Source organism: Manis pentadactyla, chromosome 3 (genome assembly GCF_030020395.1).
Source record: "Manis pentadactyla isolate mManPen7 chromosome 3, mManPen7.hap1, whole genome shotgun sequence".
Taxonomy (NCBI): domain Eukaryota; kingdom Metazoa; phylum Chordata; class Mammalia; order Pholidota; family Manidae; genus Manis; species Manis pentadactyla.
The window spans coordinates 117,106,073-117,129,670 of record NC_080021.1 but is presented as its reverse complement, the minus strand read 5'-3'; the positions used below and the strand labels follow the sequence as shown (position 1 = coordinate 117,129,670).

The 23,598-nt window shown below is 34.3% G+C and overlaps 1 protein-coding gene across 4 annotated transcripts in view; it reads right to left on the bottom strand.

The window, feature by feature from the left end:
• Positions 1-23,598, bottom strand: part of ZEB1 (zinc finger E-box binding homeobox 1) — a 180,041-nt gene that overhangs the window by 40,087 nt on the left and 116,356 nt on the right. For 3 of the 4 annotated variants that reach the window (XM_036912228.2, XM_036912229.2, XM_057498351.1), the window contains exon 2: positions 2,812-3,012. In XM_036912228.2, coding sequence (XP_036768123.2) covers positions 2,812-3,012 — 201 coding nt within the window. Of the gene's footprint in view, positions 1-2,811; positions 3,013-18,064; positions 18,199-23,598 lie in introns of those variants that run through there. The other variant, XM_057498352.1, reaches the window with a different exon arrangement.

Below are 23,598 nucleotides of genomic sequence, written 5' to 3'. Positions count from 1 at the left end.
ATTGCCTGAAACTTGACTGAAATTGTTACCTTATTTCACCTTTTTTAAAAGATAGTTTTGCTAAGTATAGAACTCTGTGTTGGCAGACATCTTTTTACTATGTCTGGCTTCCGTTGTTGTTACTGAGAATTCAACAGCCTATCTAAATGCCAATCTCTCAAACATAATCTGGTTTTTAAAAATTTACTTTTAAGAGTTTTCTTTTTGTCTTGGATGTTCTGCAATTTTAACATAATGCGACAGGAGGTAGATCTATTTATCCTTCTGGAAATTTATTGGTCTTCTTTAGTCTGTGGTCTGCTGTCCTTCATAAATTCTGAAAAAATCTCAGCCATTACCTCTCCAAATATAACTGCTTCCCTAATCTCTCTTCTCCTAGAATTAAGACATGTATTGGACCTGCTCATTCCATCTATCATGTCTCCTATCCTGTTTTTGTATTTTTCTATCTTTGTCTTTCTGAGATGTATTTAGTATAATTTCCCCCATCATCTAATTCATTAATTCTTTCTTCAACTCTGTTTACTTTACTGTTAAACCCATCCTTTAAATTTGAATTTCTATTATCCTATTTTTTCATTTTAGAAGTTCATTTGGTTCTTGTTAAAATCTGTTGGTTATATTTTATTCACTCAGAGCAGATAATTTCAGTTTGTCTATTTTTTTCTTTAAACATGACAAATGGTTATTTTATAATATGTATTGATTAGCAAGAGTTCCTCTTTAAATCCAGTTGTGGCTTGAGGTTTCTCAGGCTATACAATATCTGAATTTAAACTGTAAAATTACAAGTCAGCATGTGGTTACTACTTTTCACGGGAGAGACAATCCTCCATTCCCCCCATCCCTAGCCAAGGCTCCTCTGCTTGCTAACTCCTGGGGATGGTAGGGATGGTAGAGAATTTTTTAGTTCATCACATAGTCAAGATGTAATCCAGACTAGGGGAGGATCTGCTATTAAGCTCTTTGGCAGTCCTAGGTTTTGTTTCTTGTCAGAGGCCTGAAAACCACATCTTACATTACCTTGGTTAGGCACATGTCCTCAAGGCCAAAGAATCTCCTATGGTGTGCTCTGCTTACCTCTATGGGTTCCTTCCTGTCTTTCCTTAGATTTTGATCTATCAATGTCTACCTAGTTAGCTCTTTAAAGCATTCAAGAATATTTATTTATTTTTAAATCTAGCATCATTATTTTCAGTGAGAAAGTTAGTCTGAACAATCTTTTTCCATATTGCTACCAGACGTATTCCTAAGGTATGTATCAATGATGTTTTCAAAGCTTCCAGGATAAGTTTCAAATTCCTTGACTTAGCACACAGAGTCCTTGATAGTCTTTCCCTTGTTTACTTTTCTAACTTTGTTTTCTGCAAACACTGCTTATTCAAACCTCTGTGGTTTCATGCATGTTGATTGTTTTGTTTGAAGTACCTTTTATTACCTCTTCTTTGCCTAATTAACCCCTATTGGATCTTTGTAACTCAAACCAGTTCTGTTTCACTCAGAAACTCTTCTAGGACTTCTCTCTCTGACTTGGATGTTCCTCTTCAACGTTTCCACATAATTCTAGGTTTACAGCCTATATCAGACTACAATGAATTTGTGCCTCACCTGTTAAGCTATAAGCACTTTTCACACAGAGATAGTTTTATTCAAGTTTGCAACCGCATTCCTGCAGTTTGCTGAATGGACAAATGAACAGTGCTATAAAATGAAGGGGATGATTATGTGATTTCAAAAATTCTTTGTTAGAATAAAATTTGCCCTATTTTAGAAATCTTAACTACTATTCTCCTGTGGCTACTACTAGACTTTTATCTAAGCTCCCATATTCGGTCATCCAGATTCTCTGACCTGCATACCCTGACTCATCTGCCCAGATTGTCTAGTTTTGATATCTTATTTGGATAACCTCTCTGAATTTGAACTCTTGCTAGGCAGCTTCTCCTCTGACTCTCCTTGAATTTGATTGTTTGCATGCTCCTCCTTTCCTTTGCTAATGTTCCTATTTCTGATCCCCAATCCCTCTAATTTATAATCCTGCCGCTTCAACATCCTTCTGTTTTTATACCACTGTGCTTAAATCCTGGCAAGGCAGGCTAAATAATTTAATTAGTTTATTAGGAGGAGGAGAAAAGAGGAATTTTAGAGGTGGAAGAAAAGATTCTAGTCCAATTTCCTCATTTAACAGGTGAGGAAGAAGGTGAAACATTTCATGTTTAGTCCCTGGAAGGGCAGGAAGGGGAGCTCTTTACTTTCACTGCTCTTTCCAGCTGACCATGGTTACTTAAGAAAGTACAAATTTTACTTGAGTAAAAATTTTAAATCAAGTGAAAGAATCACAGTACATATATATGTTCTAGTACACACACACACACATATATATGGAGAGAAAGAGAGGCTTACAAACACTAAAAATACTCTCATCATTTATCTGTTTTGGGGAGTTTTGCACACTGAATTATGTTATTGATTTATTGTACCAAAATATAATTTGTTGGTTTCTAAGTAGATTCTTCAGTTGAAGTCACAATATAAAATTAAAAGTAGGTTCAATTATATCAACAGTATATGGAAATCTTAATTCTGGTTTAAAAAACTACTAAAATTCAATATATGCATCATACAAATGGTCAGAAATGGTTATTATTTGCTTCATCTATGTTTTGGTAAGTAGAAGGATACTTTCTATTGATTAATGGACAAAAAAATTTACAGTTCATTTCAAACTTTTCATTGAATTTATTTTACAGCTAATGTATTTTTAAAAACAGCATCAATAGAACAGACTATTACAAATAAACCTTAACTCACCAGCATCCTCCCAGCAGCTCTTAGCCTTCCCTTCCCCATCGCTGCTCCCTGGCAACACTGTCTGGTCTGTTGGCAGGTCATCCTCCGGCACACCCCCTTCGCAGTCTGCAGCATCTGTAATACTTTCTTCTTCCACAATATGGAGTTTGTCTTCATCATCTGAATCTGAATTTGCTTCTACCACAGTATTATAATTTGTAACTGTAATATAAACAAGATACAAATAGTCAAAACTAACTAGTGTAAAAATAAGTTTTTGTACCTCAGCAAAAAGAAATTTTAAAAAGTCCTTAAAACAGATTATGATTCAACAATATTTTCTTTTACACATAATATGTAAATAACTAATTTGACAACACACACACACACACGCACACATAACTGCACTAACTAGATGCTAGATGGCCAAAATGGCAAATAATAGCAGCTATACTTACTGAATACTTATTGTATTGCACAAGTGTTCTATAAATAGTAACTCATCTAATTCTTACAACAACCTTACAGCAACCATATGAAACAGAGTATCTACCTATCATCTACTACCATATCCCTGTTTAACAGAAGTGGAAACCAAAACACGGAGAAGGTATGCAACTTGTCCAAGATCACACAGCTGGGAAGCAGCATGGCCAGGATTTGAACCACAGCAGCCTGGTTCCATTCATACCCTGCCTTCTTAAACACTAAACATCCTCTCTAAGCATAGTAAGCTTATTCTATATGATACTGCTTATGTACAATTAGGGATTCAAATCTTTAATGCATTTCAATTAAAGAAAAGAGATCATCTCTCCTAATAAAATAGCAGTATGTCATCAAATTTACCATAGCAAAAGTACTTTCAAGTTGTAAATTAGGCCCATGCATTTCATATTGCACACTGACTTTAGAAAGAATCAACCAATTCAGCCAAATTTTTACATAAGTAGGGCATGATTTAAGGAGTGCTGGTTATGTAAGTCTGTACTTCTGGAAAAGATAACTGATATTCAAAAGTTTTCAAATGGGTACCATTTCCATATTTTTAATAAATATCAGTAAAATTTAATATCAGCATATTAGAAAGATATATAAGTACTTTGAATGACTACAGCTCATAGAACCTTGAGTAATAGTTGAGAGGAAAACTCTCTAAAACAAGTAATATAGTATATTCAATACTTTAAATAATGATTGTATAAATTATTTAGTACTTCATTGGGTGGTCACTGGAATACCCTTTTTCAACTATTTGCCATGATTCATACATGCTAAGATAAGACTGAGATGAAGGGAGAAAAAGAAAGTTTTGCTATGCTTAGATAATTAAGCAATAATCACTTCCAGTTATTCTTTCCATTTCTTTCTTAAGTTTTCAGTCATTCTTGAAAGAAGATAATCACCAAAATGCTTAAATGATATGCCTGTTCATATCCCCATTCCCTTATAAATACACACACACACACACACACACACACACACACACACACACACACACACACCTGAGAACATGAAGGAAGACACACAATCAGGAGATACAGATGTCTATGTCACAGTGAGAACAAATAATCACAAATCTCCAAAACTGCTTTTATAGACCTTGGGATGACTCCCTCTGTTCAAAAGAGTACCCGAGTTCCCATTTTACCCACATTAGGAATCTTCAACATCTTGTGTCAGAAGAAAAATATCAACTCTTGTTATATCATTAACATTTTAGGTTGGATACATTTTTTCCAGATTTTTTTCCGAAGAACAACCCATTTTCTCTCTAATTGTATTATAAAAATAATATATGTTCATTGTAAAAAAATTCAGACAGTATGAAACCTGTAAGATTACTAAAAGCCTCCACCTCCAGATTTTCCTTCCTTGACTCACTCTCTAAAGATAATAGCAAATTTTATTAGTTAATTTATGTACTAGGTAGCATGATACTGTCATTTTATATACCTTATCCTATCTAATTACAACACAGACCTCACTTATTTACATATATTTAATATAAGTATTACAGATGAACATATGTATGTATACTTAAATACAAACATACAGGATCACATTATACTGTTTTGCCACTTAATAACACATCTTGGAAATTTTTTCCATACTGTACAAGTGAAGCATCCTCATTTTCCTCTGGATGGTTACACAGCATTTCCTTTTACAGATATATTTTAACCAACCACCTATTAATAAAATTTAGTTTGTTACGAGTATTTAAGCATTAGTAACAATGTCATAATAAATTTTCTTTTAAAAATATAATTGGCTATTCCTTAATTACATTTGTCAGATATATTATTATGAGTAAAATTGCTAAGTCAGAGGGAAAACTTACTTAGTAGATAGATATGAAAACATGCTCCAGCCACATGATGAGCAGAGTAAATTGTGAAATTGTGCCTATGGATAAAGGGAATGATTCTCAAAGGTTTGTCCAAGTTGGAACAAGGTTTCCTGATCAACTTTTAAATGAAAATAAAATGGAAAAATATGTATGTTCTGAATGAGGAATTTTATTGGCCGATGATGCACAAGGCTATTAACTTTGATATTTACTTTCAAGGGCTTCTCATTAGTAATCTACTAAATGACTTCTAAAGTCATTTAAAGTTGGTATGGTATATAAGTTATTTATATGCCATAAGTTAAAATTAAAACACAGCTAGTATTTACTGAGGATTAATTGATTATCTATTCCAGTAGATCTGGCCACCATGTGAAGTTCAGCTCACTGAAATGAAATGCTCTCACTATGCTTGGTCACACAAAGAGAGCTGAAATTCCTCTCATTTTGAGAAAGGAGGTTTTAGTGCCTCTTTAGTATCTTCAGTTGGCCGTGGTTTTATATTGAGGATATTCCTGCCTTTTAATGATATAATTCTGTATGTAGTTTATTAAATCATTATTAATTTCTTAACCATAGGTTGTTTGGCTAACCCTAGTTTGTAGATGTAATGATTTATATTTATTTTGGGCTTGGAAAATTTCCAATAATTAGTCTTTAAGACATATATTCTATATGATTCAAGTATTTGCTTGAATGTTTCATAGTTTTCACTAAGTTCTTTTTACCCTGAGCTGCAGGTATTTTATTCTGCCTGGGTCAACCATAGCCCCAAACACTCTTTGAGAAGACCTGTCACTTTCTACTGGCAAAACTCCTTCTTGTCCCCTAATATAAGCTGCCATTGTGGTATGGGAGCTTATAGATCAAATACTCAAAACACAAATACTGCATATATTTTATAGTTATATTGTGACTCTTCCCAAAGAAAGTTTTGAATGTGTGGTATAAAACCTGAAGAAATTAAAAAAAAAAAAACCCACTAAGCTAAGAGTGGTAATACTGGCTAAAAGGTAAAAAGACCAAAATCTATTTTCCAGTTTCTCAGTTTTCTGCTTCATAGTCACTTAGCTGAGAGAAAAAGCACTGAAAATTGCTTATATTGATTATTGAAACTTAAATAGGCAAGTTTCCCTGAGTTTTTGATTCTATTCTTTTGTGGATTTCCAGAACGAATTTAAAAAACAGAACCCCTGCACCAAAAGTACAGAGAAGGATGTAGACCCCTGAGAAATTCCAATAGCCAGTGACAGTGTCACTTACCTCAGCTGTCTGTCCATATACCTCCATACACCTTTATGCTGTTTAGCCTTTGGCTAAATATAACAAAATATTGTTTGTGTAAAGAGTGGTAGTTCTTAATAAAACAAGTGATCATCACCTCTTGGTTCTCAGTTTTAATTAAAATAAAATTTCAAGAAAGCAAAGATAAAGGAAAACAGAAAAGGTGCACATTTAAAGTATCTTTAAATAAAATTTACAATACACAATATGAACTTAAAGGATTCAATAGAAAAATGGTAACATTTTCAATGCCTTCTCATTGTCACTAGAAAGTCCTTAAGAACACACTGACTTCTTGGTGGTCATTCTTGTTGGGCTATTAGTTGCTAACACTTAATGTTGGTATAACAGTACCCACTGCCTAAGATGATTGTGAGGATCTAATGATTTCAAATGTATTGTGCTTACTACCCCTATGTATATTGCAGCACTATTTACAATAGCCAAGACATGGAAGTGTCCATCGGTAGATGAATGGATAAAGAAGATGTGGTACATATACACAATGGAATATTATTCAGCCATAAGAAGAAAACAAATCCTACCACTGGCAACAACATGGATGGAGCCTGAGGGTATTATGCTCAGTGAAATAAGCCAGGCAGAGAAAGAGAAGTACTACCAAATGATTTCACTCATCTGTGGAGCATAAGAACAAAGGAAAACTGAAGGAACAAAACAGCAGCAGACTCACAGACTCCAGGAAGGGACTAGCAGCTACCAAAGGGAAGGGGATGGGGAGGGTGGGTTGGGAGAGAGAAGGGGATTAAGGGGCATTATGATTAGCACACATAATGTAGGGGGTCACAAGGAAGGCAGTACAGCACAGAGAAGACAAGTAGTGACTCTATAGCATCTTACCATGCTGATGGACAGTGACTGCAGTGGGGTGAGGGGTAACTTGATAATATGGGTGAATGTTGTAACCACAATGTTGCTCATGTGAAATCTTCATAAGACTGTATATCAATGATACCTTAATAAAAAATTGTATTGTGCTTAGCTCAGTGTCTGACACATAGTGAAGATGGCTAGTCATATTTACTTACTACTACTATTATCATTGTCCTTGTCATCACCTCCCTGAATTTTTACAATTCCTAAGAAGCAGGTAATTCTTAAAAGCATATACTTCAAAATATATCCACCTTTTCTGGACAAAAGAAAAAGAGAAGTTTTTCTAATTTTTCCCCTAACCTCAGTAACCTTTCTGAGGTTATGTAGCTAGTAAGTTGTAGAGTGGACTCAAATCCCGGCCTGCCTGATTCCAGAGCCCATATGCTTTAATTATTATGTATAAAGCCTCCTGACCAATGATAAATATTCTTAAACTTGTATTTTTGTATCTAGCCTATTCTGGGGCCTGGAAATTCCATACTTAACAATATGCCACTAAACACATTTGTCAAATGACTGAAGAATTTTAAACCATTAGAATCTCATATTAATATAAGACACAGTATAGCATAGGATAATATCATCAGTCTAGTCAATAAACCTCTAAAAGACCTTTACATAACATTATGTTTAGCATTTGATTGCATATAGCACTGTATCAACTGTACTAATTAAACTCCCATATAAACATCTGTTTCTCAAGTAATATCAATTATAATAGAGAATTAGATAAATTAAATGAATATGGTTGAAAAAAGAGAGCAACAATCTCAGCTTCAGTTGTTAGGAGCAAGATCATGTAAATGCTTTCTAAAGAAAGAACCCCATTATACATGGTTTACTGTAGCTCTGAACACCAGGTTAGGCCCAGGTAGTGATGGACGGAAGGGAAGAGGAGGAGGGACAGATTTAACTCTCAGGTCTTCCCTTCCTCTCAGGTGATAACTGTGGCATGTGTTGATGAAAGCCACAGGCTGAGAGGCCACATCTCAACACAGTTTCAGGTTCACAAAGGCTTTTTTCTTTTTAGAGGCAGAGGTTCTGCTTACATGCCACACTAATAGATGCCTAGCACCATCCCATTCATTCCTTCTAAATCCCCAAACACACTTCTGGACGGTAGAAAAGAAAGACAACATCTCTTGGGAAAAGACATAAGATTGATCCTCAAAAACTAGAAGACTGCTGCTAACAAATTGTTCCATAGAAAGCAGACTAACCTACTATCATAATTTGATAAACACCTAGACAGATATACTTTGAGTCATGTTTTCTAGAGTAATGGACTACAGTTAGATTAAGTAGTGGAGTATTTCACATATGTTAGCACTATGTTGACACCATCACAGTTTAGGCATAAATGCTATGGAATATAAAGATAAAGTGGCGACAATGAGCAAGTATTTCCACTAGTCTTTAACATTAGTTGGAACAAAAACAACATCACTTAATATATTTTTCTAATTCTGAAGGGAGTCCCTGGCCTACTGCCTTTCACATAGAAGGTACAGAATTTATTGAATTGAATCTGGGGTCACACTTCTTTTGTTCTCAATGAAGAAGTCAGTCAGTATACTTAAATGTTGCTGATGACTCAGGAAAATGAAGAGAAAATTGCAGTAATAACCAAAGAACTGGTAAGCTAGCACATGAAATGGAAAGGAGGAGTCACTTGACAATTCACAGGATTAGGGAAAATTTCTGCAAATAGCATTATTCTGGAAAAGAGGAGCTTATGTTGTTCATAAATACTACATCCAGGACATACCGTAAATATTTGTTAATCTGGCTTTTGACCTAATTTATAGATATGACCAACTTACTATCTGTATGTATTTTACTGTATAATAAAGGTTATGATGTAATAAAATGCATATATAATGTAACATATAAGTAATATAATAAATGTGCAATGTGTTTATTACCTAATTGTAATTTAACTCTTAAAAGTAGGCATGATAATGATTTTAGTGTGCCCTAAGCACTATGAACATGTTAGGTTTTAATAAATACTAATGGTTCAGCAAACTTTGGGGGAAGATTTTTAATCCTTCTCTAGGTAAAATCTTTCTTAATCTAGGGTGCCTATTAAATTGAACAATAATCATAGACTCTTTTTACATTTTCAAAATAATTTTAAAAACATAATTTCAATGAAAGTCAAGGATTCTGAAATTTGCCCCTGCAAGGGTTGGTGGTTTTTAAAGCCTTCAGATACAAGCTAATAATAGAATGAAAACTGATAGGCAAACGCAGGGGCAAGGGTTGCCATCATGTATAGAATCCTAGTTTTTATTTTCTCCCCTCTCTCATTACACAAAATCACTAAGTATTCATAGTGATTTCTTTGTCTTTGGTGCTTTCCCAGGTCTTATTCTGGCTTTTCTCCCATTCTCCATAGGTCCCCTGTCTCTGTGCCTCCAACAAAAGCCATTCAAAAATTATGCTCCCCTTACCTTGACTTATAAAAACTCCCACTCACTCACTGAGCTCGTTTCAGTCATGGTTCCTACAGTTCACAAAGAGGTAGATGAAACAGTTAAACAGCAGAGTTCTTAGCCGACTAAACTGAATTTAGTCCCAGGAACAGGTGGTCTTTTTGTGTGTGTGAAGAAAAGTACAGGACTAAAATAATTCACGTGAAACTATCAATATCTAGTCTTTCCTTTATAGGTACAATCTCCATTTATAAAAAGGATGCTTTTTAATTTATATGACTTGTTACTTATGGAATTCAGGCAGTATGACAAAATCTAAGTGTGAAGATGGAATTTAAAATTTGAACACAGAAATTACTAAGCCAAAAAAGTACAAATCTAAGCAAATAAGCTTAAAAACCTGGATGAAATAACTTTCTAGGAATATGTAAATGATTATATTATTTATTATTTTATAGGAGTTATAAAATTATATTAGAGATAGCAAAGGTAGATCACAGAATTAACTTAGTAAGATATCAAATAGTTAACCACTCCAAAAATGCCAGATGTTTTCCCAGGTGAATTCCTTCACATCTTCAAAGGACTGATAATTCTGTTGCTTTTGCGAGAGAAGAGCCAAAATTCTTTCTTTGAAGCCAGGATAACAACAGTTAACTAAAATCTCAGCAAGAACACACAAACCTCCCCCCACCCACTACACACACACTCATAAACTCAGTCTGACTAGTGATCATTGATGGAAAAATTGTAGTACATTAAAAAATTAAGAAAGCATTATTCAACAGTAGGAAATGTATGAGCTTGTTAGATTAATACAGTAAAGTAGAAACAATACAATTTCTATAGACACTAGAAGGCATTTGATAAAATTTACTATTCCTTGCTGATTAATACTCTTTTCATAAATATAAAACTGAAGTCAGTATTGTGATAATTATGCATCAGAGGCAATTATAAGATAAATATGTTTAATGTCATTATTTACATTTTAAAAGAACAAGCTAATTTTTAAAAGGAAAAGAGCACAAATATTGAAAAAGAGAAGGCAAAATTATTACTTATAGGTGACATGATGATGTGTCTGAAAAATTTAAGAAAAATCACTGAAAAAGCTATTAGCAATTAGAAAATTTGGTAAATGACACTAATCATGAATTTAACAAGAAAAATCAATAAACCAACAATAACTTACTAAAAAACAGAATAATCTATTAATAATAGCAACTCAAAAACTAACATATGAAGACAAAAAAAAAAAGAAACATGGAGGACCTTACGAAGAAAACTATAGCACTCTATTGAGGGCCATAAAAGATGATTTGAATAAATGAAGAGAAATCCCATGTCTGAGATAGAATGATTTCACACTGTAAAGATGTTAATTCTACCAAAAATAATCTATAAATTCAATGTAATTCTGATCTAAATACTTAAATGACATTTTAGATGCTAAATATAAGTGATTTAGACCAAATGATTCTATAATTTATAAGGAGATGTAGGAGCACGATCTCTGGTATGAGACTGTCGTTCCAACTGCAGCTTCACCACTCACTGGCCAGGTTGCCTTTGGGCAGATTTCTTAATCTTCTCATGGCTCAGTTCCCTCACTTCTAGAATGGGGATAAATCATGTCCCTAGTAGGGTTGTCACAATGATGAAAATAATTATATATGTAAAAATACTAATATAGTATTGCACATAAGTGCTCAATACATATTGTTAGTATTATTTTCTGGGGGAAAAAACCCCATAACAATATTCAAGAAATTCAGAAAAATAATAGTAATGGTGGTGGTAGGAGAACAAAGACTAGCCATACCAGACAGAAAATGTATCTTGAAGCTATAGAAACAGAAACAAATTTATACTCGTACTGGAATAGGCAGACAATGGACTTGAACAGAATGCAGAAGTAGATCCCTCAAACATATGGCTGGTAGTCTTGCTAATCAGATTTCTACCTCATAGCTTTAACCAAAATGAGATATACATGAATCAAAGATTTTAATTAAAAAATGGAATCATCAAAGTAATAGAAGAAAATATAGGCAAATTCCCTTACAGTCTTGGAATAAGGAGGGCTGTTATAATCATGACACAAAACTCAGAACTGTTCATAGAAAAAATTCAAGTCAACACAAATGACAAACTGAAAATATTTGCGATACATGTTCCCAAAGGCTGGTTTCTTTATTATACAGAGAACTCTTAAATATCCATGAGAAAAAGATGAACCTCCCAATAAGAATATGCAAAGAGAATTCACACACACACAAATATGACCGACAAATAAACATGTAACAAGGTGCTCAAACTCACTTACTAAAGAAATACCTATTTTAATCTTATATTGTTATAATCACGTTTTGCATACACTATCAATTCTCTTTCCTTTCTCTGACTTCAAAATCCCTATTTTGGCTAAACCCCTATTCTGATTAAATCTCATTTTTTTCTAATTCTATACCTCAGTCCCCTTTTACTACAAAGCTTCTTGAAAAAGTTGCCTAAACTTGTCTCTTGTTTCTTCCTTTTCTCTCTTAACCCACTCCAGTTACATTATTCCTGTCATGATTATGATGGACCTTTACATTGTTAAATCCAATTGTTATTATCTTATGTGACCTACTAGCAGCATTTGATATAATCCATCACTCTCTCCTTTTCAAAACAATGTTTTGGCTCTCTCTTTTCCTCCTAATTCACTGACTGCTGCTATTCTATTTCTTTCCTCCACCTCAATCTGGTCTTATGGCTCTAAATACCATATGATGACTCCCTGCTTTACATCCCAGCCCAAGCTTTTCCTCTGACCTCCAGACTTGTATACCCAACTGGCTATTTGATATCTCCACTTGGATGTCTAATGGGAAAATCTGCCATATCCAAAAATCAACTCTTGATCCTCTCCCAGTCTTTATTTCAGCAAATGGAATTCTATTCTTCCAGTTGCTAAGGCCAAAAACCTTGGTGTTAGTTTTGACTCCATTTTCTCTCATACCCTACATCTAATCTAGAGGGAAATGCCTTAAAATTTATTCAGCATCTAACCAATTACCAGTAATTCCCCACTGCCACCTCCCTGCTCTAAACTACCATCTCTCACCAAGAACATTGTAATTGGCTCCTATCAGGTCTCCTTGCTTCCACCTCTGCCTTCCTATAGACAGTTATCAACACAGCAGCCAAGAGGATCCTTCTAAAGCATTAGAGGAATCCTGTCACTCCCCTTCTTAGACCATTTAATTGGCTTCCCACCTTATTCACTGTACTCCAAAGGCCCTTCTGAGCTAGCTCCCACTCATCCCTTCTCTCTCAGACTTCATTCTCTACTGTACACTTGCTCCCTCATTCCAGATACACTGGCCTCTTGCTTCGAGGCCTTTGTACTTGATGTTGCTCCACCTGGAATGCTCTTCATGCATGGCTCAATTTCACCTCCTTAGTAAGGTCATCTATGACCATCCTATTCACATCTACAGACTTGCCTCCCCACTGCCACAAGAGCACATTCACTCTCTCCTGTGATTCTTTCTTTCTTTTAAGAATACTTATCACCAACTGCCATAATATTTTATTATTTTTTATTGTCTCTTCTCACTAGAATGTAAATTCCATGTGAGCAGGATTTTTTCTGTTTTATTCACTGCTGTGCCCCCTGAATATAGAACACTGCCCATAAGTACTAATTGCTCAATAAATGATGTTTGTTTAGTAAACTGGCAAAAAAACATTCCAGTATTACACAGCATATGTGAGAGTTATGGAAATAAGTACACTCTTACATGTTATTGTGTTAATATGGCAATATTTATCAATATTTAAAATGTTTACCTGTTGATCCAGCAATTATCTTTGCTTTTATCCTACAATTTAACTTATATAAGTGTGCACATCTCTGCAAATATACACATGTTTATCTGCAAACTTGTTTTTAATTACAAAAAACCTAAATAGCCACTGAAGATAATCCTTTTGTACTGATACAGAGAGGAGTCCTCAAAAATAGTTTGATCCCATTCTTGCAGAAAATGAAGACATATAGTATAAATACATGTACCTAAGTAACCAATGATATCTAGAAGGATTTTACAAATAGAGAAATAAGGTAATGAAAGATGACTTTTCTCCTAGCTTTTTCCTACTATACTGTCTAAAAATGTGTATATCACTTAAAAAATGTTTTAAAGATAAGTTTTGACTACAAAGAAAAAGTCTGAAATAATACTCAGCATAGTGTTGCTAGTGGTTTCTTTCAATTTACACAAATGTTTTAAGAAATATTTTGTTATTTATCAATCCCAGAAGGCATTTTTTCCCTGAAGACTCCCAGATGGTAGCTGAACTGGTTATGAAAAATAAGATGAAGGAAGAGGATAAGAATTTTATTCTAATTTATTTCATTTGAGTTTCTCAGATTCCTTTAAGCTAGTATTATAGTGTGTATAATTTAAAAGTGTTGGCTGTGTGCTGGAAACCAATATTTACAATGGGAAAGGAAGTCACGGGATATGCAAAGAAAAAGGTCATGAACCCCAAGGACATAGCCTGAGGATTGATCCTCCTTTGTATCCAGGGGAATAACAGTATACAATAATCCAAGTAAGGCTTAAAAGTACCCAATTCAGGGACCTCCTCTTTGGAAGCTTTCCTGAGGGCCAAATTTCAACAGAGGGGTACTATTGCCCTAGGTCTAGCCTTGTAAAGAAAGTCCCCCTACTCCTCTACTGGTCAAACATGGAAGAACAAGGATCATACCAATAAAAATGAATTGGAAGTTATTTCGTAATGAAGCATTAACAACAAACAATCTACAGGTAATTATAGAGTTTAGCTTTAAACATCACAACATATGTTACAAGCTTGTGTTATCAAACTAGAGTGAATAATTTAGTTCCTCTCACCTAAGTGCTCCAGAAGATTGGATAATGAAGACATATTTACAGTCTCTGCTTCTGACATACATGTACTATATATATATATATATAAAATGAGTGATATACATTAAATATTGAGAGAAATTTAAAGGTAATTAATTAAATGCTAAGTTAAGAGTGCTGTAGAAGATAAATACTATAGGGAATTCCTACCTCATTGTGTATAATCTTTTTTATGCCTTGCTAATGTGCCAAAGAAATAAAATTTTAAGTACTTTGGGTCTTTAAAATTTGAACATGTTGTTGGGAAGTTAAATGTATTTGAATTGTGGTGCCAAAGAATTCCTGGTGTTTTGTTTTACTTGATTTATCTTAGAAACAATTAGAATGGCAATCATCTTTAGACAGAACCTACCCAGAAAATAAATAATATCCAATAAACAAGAAGATCATGTGAACTCACTACATTTTCATATAGTTTTATCTTAGAGAGTAAATGGACTTAGTGATGAAAGAAATGCTCATCTTGGAAAAATACACATAAATGGAAACTTTAATATCATAGACAAAAACAGAGAAAAGGGTATTTAAATGTATTTTAGAGAAGTTATGATCTATTGAATTTCTACTACTGGCAAAAAGAAAAATTAATTCAATCAATGCCACTTGGTAGTTTTGCACCCTAACGAAACCTGCCCCACCAAATACTAAGTATTCAGCACTTGATATGCATTGAACCAGTTAATCCTTAAAAGAGACATATGAAGAATTATTATTCTCATTTTATAGATAAGGAAATGGAGACTTAGAGAACTTACATAACTTGCCAATGGTATACCGGTTAGTACTAGAGCTAGGGTTCCAACCCATATCATGTGGCTTTTGAGACCATGCTCTAAACCCATGGACACTGCCTCTCTGAAGCGAGCAGAATATCAGAACCACTAAATGAGCAAAAAATCCTCAAAAAAACAAACAGAAAAAGAGAGAGGTTTGCAATGAATTATTAAACACTTTACTGACAAGTACTTAATGAAATCTTTCTGAACCATTCTGAATCTAAGAAAATACAGCTTAAAATATCCTTATTATTCATCTTTACAACAGAATGACAATGGAGTACATATATAACCACAAAACCTCAGTTCAAAGATTGTTTTATTCCCTTGATTTAAAATTTTGATTGCTCTCCATTGCATATACATGAATTCCAAACTCCTATGCATGGCAAATAAGGGTCTCTAGACTGAACATGATAGCCAGTTATCTCTCTTTACCTGCTAACATGCTGCCCAATATATCCTACTCCCTAGATATCACTGTGCTTTCATGCTTCCCCTTTGTACTTTTTCCTCTACTAACAAATTCCTACTCATCTTGCAGAACTAACATCCAACTTAACAAAATACTGCTGGTTATACCTCACCATCTCTAATGCTGCTACTTCACTTCAAACTGTCAACTCCCCCCGGCTGGACTGCTACAGTACCCACCTCATTTGTCCCCATGTCTCCATTTACCACATAGTAGTCAGACGGATCTCTTTTCAAAACATAGAGCAGAATATGTCACTGTTCTTCCTGAGGTCTTCCAATGGCTCTTCAGTGTTCTATCATGGCTTATGGGACCTGCACATGCAGGCTCTCGCCACCTTCCCCACGATTCTTATACATTCCCCCTAAATAACCTTTTTGTTCTTTGCATGTGACAAGCCTCTGCACTCTTGTTCTTGCCTTTCTTTCTCTGTATGGCTGGATCGCTTTTTTCTTCATGCCTCCAATGTCAGAGCTTCAAAGACCTCCCATGGCCACCTAATCTAACACATCTCATCCTTTACTCATATCCTCCTGTTATTTCCATCAAAGCATCCAATCTTGTTTATTTTCTTTCTCTATTAGTTCTCTATTGCTGCTGTAACTAATCACCACAAACTGAAGAGGCTTACAATAACACAGTTGTTATGTAACAGGTTTTGAAGTCAGAAGTCCAAGACTGGGCTAAAATCAGATGTTGGCAGAGCTGTGCTTTTCTGAAGGTTCTAGGGGAGCCTATTTTCTTGCCTCTTCCAGCAATTAGAGGCTGAGCCTATTCCTTGGCATGTGTCCCCACCTCCCACCTCCATCCACAAAGCCAGCAGTGGCCAGCTGAGATTTTCTCACATCACGTTACTCTGACCTTGACCCTTCTTTTGCCACATGCTCCCACTTTTAAGGACCCTTATATCTGGTCTAACCAGATAACACAAAACAATCTCCTTATTTTGAGGTCAGCTGATTAGCAACCTTAACTACTTCTGCTGCTTTACTTCTCTTTGTCAGGTAATGTAACATTTTCACAGGTTTTGGGGATCAGTAGGCAGACATGCTTTGGAAGGCTGTTAAATCTACCTGCCATCCTTCCCCCACTAAAATTTGAGCTCCATGAAGGCAACATCACAATCATATTCACTCTAGCTGTCGAAGTTTCAAGCCCTGAACTACTTACTGCTTTGGTGATGTTCTTCTTGACTTCTGATTCTTGTTCTAACCTCTGTGCTCCTGTATCATTTTCACATCTCTTTGCAATATTGCCTATATACCACTATGTTTTTACTATTTTCATGCACTTATATCTTTAGTCAAGTGTGAAGTGTTCTGATAATATGCCAATAAAAGATTGAGTGCTGTGAAGGATGTATTGAATCATCTTTTAAAGTGAAAGGAACTTTAGGTTTCAAAAAGTTTATGTTAATAATTTTGTACTTTTTTAATGGCTTCCTAATAAAGTGTGGGTATTCTGATAATGTGTCAATATAGGATTCCCCTGCTCTGAAATGTATATTAATTTAATGAATCTAAACCTGCAAAGGATCTGAAGATAAATCTCAGTCCCATATTTTACATGTGAAGAGAGTGAAACCCCAAAAAAGCTAAGTAATTTGTCTAGTTACACAAAATATTGTAAACCTCACACAAAATCCAGTGGACTTTCTACTTCCTGAGGTTGCCAAGAAGATTAAATCAACACATTAAAAAGCACAAATACAGTGTAGTGTCTAGCACAGAGCAAGTGCTCTCTCCATAGCGGGGTCACTGAATGCTTTATTGGCATGATCATTATCATAAACACAACATATTTCCTATTTCTTAACAATAAAAATAACTTAGGTATTTAGATACCCTATAAAATACTTGTTGAATCAATAAATGATTAAAATGTAAAAATACAAATGAACGTGATCAAACAATGTTTTACAAGCTAAATGATTTCCCACTTTTATTTTTATAGGAAAAAGCATGTAAAAGAGAAGAAACAAAGCAGAATATGCATATCACATTGATCTCTATCATGACACTCACAGTAATTTCTCTCTTCCCTTACCGTCTATACCAGCAAGGTCAAACCATTTTTAAATAACACTAACATGTTACACTATTTGCCTTTTTCACTCTCTTGACAGTTGCTCTGATGCAGCGGCCATGGTGGGTCGGACTGATGGTGCGTTAGTGTGATCCAAGGTGGCAGCAGAGCAAACTGCCCTTGTGCCTCCTGTACTTCCTCGCACTTCCAGTTGAAGAAATGCCAGTTTCACCTGAGTGTCCCTGATGAAGCAGTGAAAATTATTTTATTAAATTGTGACCCTTTAGTACATGTCTTTTTAATACTCTGTGTGACAAAATGGGATGTACATATAAATCACTTCCGTTGGATATCAAATCACGCAATTGCTTTGAAATGCCAGCTGTACTAGCTGCTTTTTTCAGGTTATACCCACTTCACTTGAAAGAACACTGACTATGGTTTTTCACACTTAAGTATTTTACAGACATTTTCCAAAAAATAAACCAAGTAAGCCTATCACTTTAGGAAAACAAAACACCAAATTTGTTGTCACTGATAAAATTTGAGCTCTCAGATGTAAATAAGAATTTTGGAAAATAGGTGACTGTCACTGCGAGTTTCATAGCTTCCCAATTTTCAAGACCCTTCTGAAGAGTGGTGTTAATGTTGGTGATATTTTTGATATGGCAAAATGAAATGTGTCTACATTTGGAAGATCTATACAATGCAGTGAACCAATAGGTTTCAAATGACTAATGAATGACTCATGAGTGGGTAAAAGATCCATTTAAAGTTCAAGACAGACCAATGGATCTTACTGGAACAGACTATACAATTCATGATATGGTTTCACATTCCACATTGCAACTAAACCTTATTTAAGACCTGCTACTTGATGAGTTTTGGTGTAGTAATCAATGAATACAATTACCTGAAAAGACTAATTCCAACTGCATACCTGTGTAAGGCTAAGTTTTAATATACTTCAATCAAAACACATTACAACAGTTGCCCTTATTAAGATCAACTAATATTTTTAAAATTTCTGTTTTAATTTTTTGAGTACATTAACTATCAATAAACATAATCAGAAGTTTAATATTGAGAACACTTTGGGCTCCTCAAGGATTTTTAAGAGTATAAAGTGATCCTGAGATCAGAAAGTCTTGAGAATTATGCTGTTTAATAAGGAAGCCACTAGCACATGTATCTATTTACATTAAAGTTAATTGAAATTATACATAAAGTATAAAGTTCAGGTCCTCATTCACACTGGGCACATTTCAAGTTCTCAATAACCACACATGGGTAGTGGCTATTAGATATAACAGATACAGAACATTTCTATCAGCATAGAAAGTTCTTCCGGACATTGCTGGTCTATACTATATTTGGGGGGCAGTTAATTAGCATCTTACTAAATATCACTAGTATTAATTCCTTCAGTATTTTATCATATCTGTTTTAAGTCTTTAAAAGAATATATGCACTCTGAGGTCAGGGACTAGAACACTGAAATCTATTATATATACAACATGATATTGTTATGTTTTGATATGATATTGTATGCCATTAAATGCCTTATATACACATTACTAAGACAGTTATGCTGAATAAGATACCTGATGAATTGAATACTTATTAACTTAAGATTTACTGAGGGTTTTAAAAATGTAAGACAGGTACCATTTGATTTTTTACCTTTCTTATTTCAATATAGTCCTGTCCAAATTAACAAGCACTGGTCTCCATTTTTTCTGTTCTTAGGTGTTTATAGTAAACTACTTTGTCAACAGTCAATTTAGTGTTTACAGTGCTTCACTTCACATTTTTATAAATAACGTTTTAAAGGAGACCTTTCCTCTTATTATCTATTAGTTATACTAAATATGTCTTACAGTTCATAAAGATAGACTAATTATTATTTTCAAAATTTCCAAAGACTTCTATACATGTGGTTGAAAGCAACATTTTAAGTTACATTAAATCTGTAAATAATAAAAAGATTAAATTTGCTTTGAATGAATTAGTATCACTTGGGGTTTACAGAATGATTGTATTCCTTGCACAGCTTTGTAGGATTCCTAACTTTAAAAAATTTTAACACCTGCCATTTTGATTTGACAATCTTTGTATCTTACTGAAAGTAGTGAATGGAATTCATAAAATGCTCGTTAAAATAGAAATTTAAAATAAAACTTGTTTAAATACACTTCCGAGATTTTCACATCTCAGAATTGGAAAGTATTTGAGATACTGAAAAGCTTGGGCTGGCCTGCCATGTTCTAGTTGTCCTGTTACTCCTCATACGGTCGTTGGAGATTTAAAGTGTAATGAATGCTCCTTATTTCCAGTTTACTTTAAGGCAATGCTCCCTGGAAGGCAAGAACACATTTATAGGAAGGAAAAATAACTGTAGAGATATGTGGGCTTCTGGCCAGGTACTATTTTGGTCAACAACCAAGATATGTACCTAGAACTAGGTAAGAGATTAGCTGCTTGTATATATACATAAGTCTTCTGCCAATTTAGGGCTATGCATCATCCCCTCTATATACCCCCACAGATTATTTTTAGAAAAAGAGGAAAATATTTCTTTTGAAATCTGCTTTTTGGGTGACAGAAGTAAAACTATGATCCATAAATTATAAAATATACTATTTGTATAGTATGGAGTAGCTACTGTTTGGGCCTTACACTATCATCCCTACTCCATGCAAAAGAAGGTGTGCCATAAGTTGAATCACAGTAATTTATTTCTTCAATAAAACCCAAGTAAATGAAGTAATTTTTATAAACTGCAAACTTTATATTATGCTAGCTTCTTAAGTCTCCATTTTCAATTTCCTCTTGCTATATAAGTTCATTCTAAACAAGATTTCTGTTACTAGAAAGGTTTATGGTCTAAATAAGAGCTAACACAATTTTGTAAACTGCTTTATCTTCCATATAGATTGTATGTGTGCCTATTTTATTTTTCAAGTAACATTAATCTACAGGCAAGGGTAAACATTTTACACTATGTTTGCCGTGGTAGAAATTTTTGAAAAGAAGAATGAAGTTTTATGGTTCTAATTGGTTTGTGTTAAATTTTAACATGGCAACATTAGGAAATTTAGGTAAAAGTCTCATGACTATTAAACTGAAAAAAGACAATTTTTAATAAGTTCAAGTCATGTCTATAAATAGTGGCAATCTAAGATACTATATTAAAAGGTAGTATTTGGTTTGCATGAGGAGGCAGTTTATTAATAAAACCATGCAGGTATGTAATCTAACTGTAGCAGAGGCTTTGGAGTCACGCTGATCTGAGTTCAAATTATAGGTCACACATTCAATGGCTGGTTATTCTTGGGTAAGTTTCTGTCCTAAGTCTTGGTTTCTTTACACGTAACATGATAAACAAATGCTTAAAGATTGTTTTAAGGACTGAATTGGACAATTTATGTAAACTGTAAATGACACATAGTAAGTGATTAATAAATGACCCTATACCACACACACACACAGTTTCCCTGGAAACAAATATATTTATAAGCATTTCAGCTTGATTCATTCTAGTGATACAGTAAGAAATTTTAAATAGCATATTGTTTCAAATATCACTTAGAAGTTTAAACAAGGAAATTAAAAGATATAGATTTCAAAATTATATGCAATTGTATCCTAAGAACATCAAAAAACAATCTGAGAACCCTGAGACTCCTCCCTTCAAGTAAGAATTATTGTCTGTAATATCCCTGACAGATTAATTAACTTTTAAAGCAACCAGTTTAAGTCCTTTATATTTCAGATAAGGGATGAGGAGAGAGGGAAAGAGTTTGAGAGAATTAGAGCTCTAGGAGAGAAAGCGAGACTGAGAAAGAAAGTGACTGAGATTGAGTCCTGATGATATATGTAGTTTGAACCCCTGGATCAATCAATACCTGAAGCCATCACCTTTTGTATTTTTCAGTTATACAAGCCAATAAAGTCCATTCCCTGACCACCTCCCCCTTAATGGTTTATGCCTACCGATTGAGTTGGGTTTCTAAAACTTACAACCAAAACAGTATTTATTAATACACTAATTATGGGTGAGAATGTAGCAGTTAGACAGACGGGAGGTTTTATTTCCACCATACCCATTAGAATTCTTTAGTAAGTGATGGATTTAGCATTTATACTCAGGATATTGATCCCAGAGCTTGTGCCCTTAATCACAATGCTGTAATAAATGGCAGCACTATTACACATATCCTCTGGAGATATAACAATAGAATTTTCCTCTAGGTTAAGACAGGGTTGCACAAGTCTATGTGCATGTTTTTAAAGCATACATTCTGACACTTGTAAAGAGAACAGGGTAGCAACAGATACTACAGTGCTGCAAATAGTATTTTCCTATTCTTAACAATTTAGATAATTAAGAAATTTTTTCTTTTCCTCGAATGATTTCTTCTATTTTTATAGGAAGAGGTGTACAAGTAAAGACCTATTTCTTCAGTTACATAGAATGACTATAGCCCAGTAGCCCAGTATTTGTACTATAGATATATATGCCTTCCACCCAGACCAATAGGATATGCTATCCAAAGCATGACTATGGAGATATAGCTAAGGATCTATCTTATTATATAATCTTGCCTTTTTGAGCAAAGAGACTCACCTACAAGAGGTATTTCTTTAGGGAGAAGGTAAATAAACCCTCAAAATAGAGATTTCATTATAGAAGGAGCTATACAATCTGGCACTAGAATTTCCAGGCATCGATCCAATTATTCACGAACAGGATACAGGTGAGATTAGCTTGTGCACAAGAAACAGTAAGATCACAGGACGTCCTAGTTGTAAAACCCAAACAACACAAGGGTTCTCTACTATTCTAGGATCATAAAGTTGGACTGACTCTGTAATCAGAATGTCTTAGTGTTCTCATCAAACTGTCTAAGGAAGTGTTTTGGAAGGCCAAATAAACTAGAAGTCAATGAATAGTAACAGGGAGCTCCCCAAACTTTCCTGTTTTTCTTTTAACTAATTGCTGGTCAACCTGAGTTACCTTAGGGGGTGGTGTGCAGAGTCATGTTTTCTTAAGGTCACATGTTTTGTGTTTAACTTGAATCAAGGAGTTGACAAGAAGTAAGAAAATATCTTCAAACCTTACAATCCTATTGCAATTTACAAATTACAAAGCACTCTAACCAGAACATCCTCAGAACAATACTGTAAGACTAGAAGAGTTGAGATTATTATTACTTCTTAAGGAAAAGGCACGCAAAGCTTAGTGAAGTTAAGCAAACAACTCGAATTCATACAGAGAGAAATTAGTAAAGAAAGGATTAAAAACAGGTCCCTGTAGTTCTCTCCAAAGTACCATGGTACCCCAGGAATAAATGTTAAATATAAGTCTTTTGCTAGGTGTTTTTAAATACATCATCACATTTAATTTTCACAAAACGTTTAGACTGCTTATATATGTGCATACACAATTCTGTCTGATGCCTTCAAACAATTTTTCCATCCTTTGATAAACATTGTATTCCAATTCTCAATATATGGGAGGGCACTCAGTTCTAGAAAAATATGCCCTTAAGTATCATCAAAATACAAGCTGCTATGCAATAATTTTTCAAACTTGCAAAAATGAAAGAAG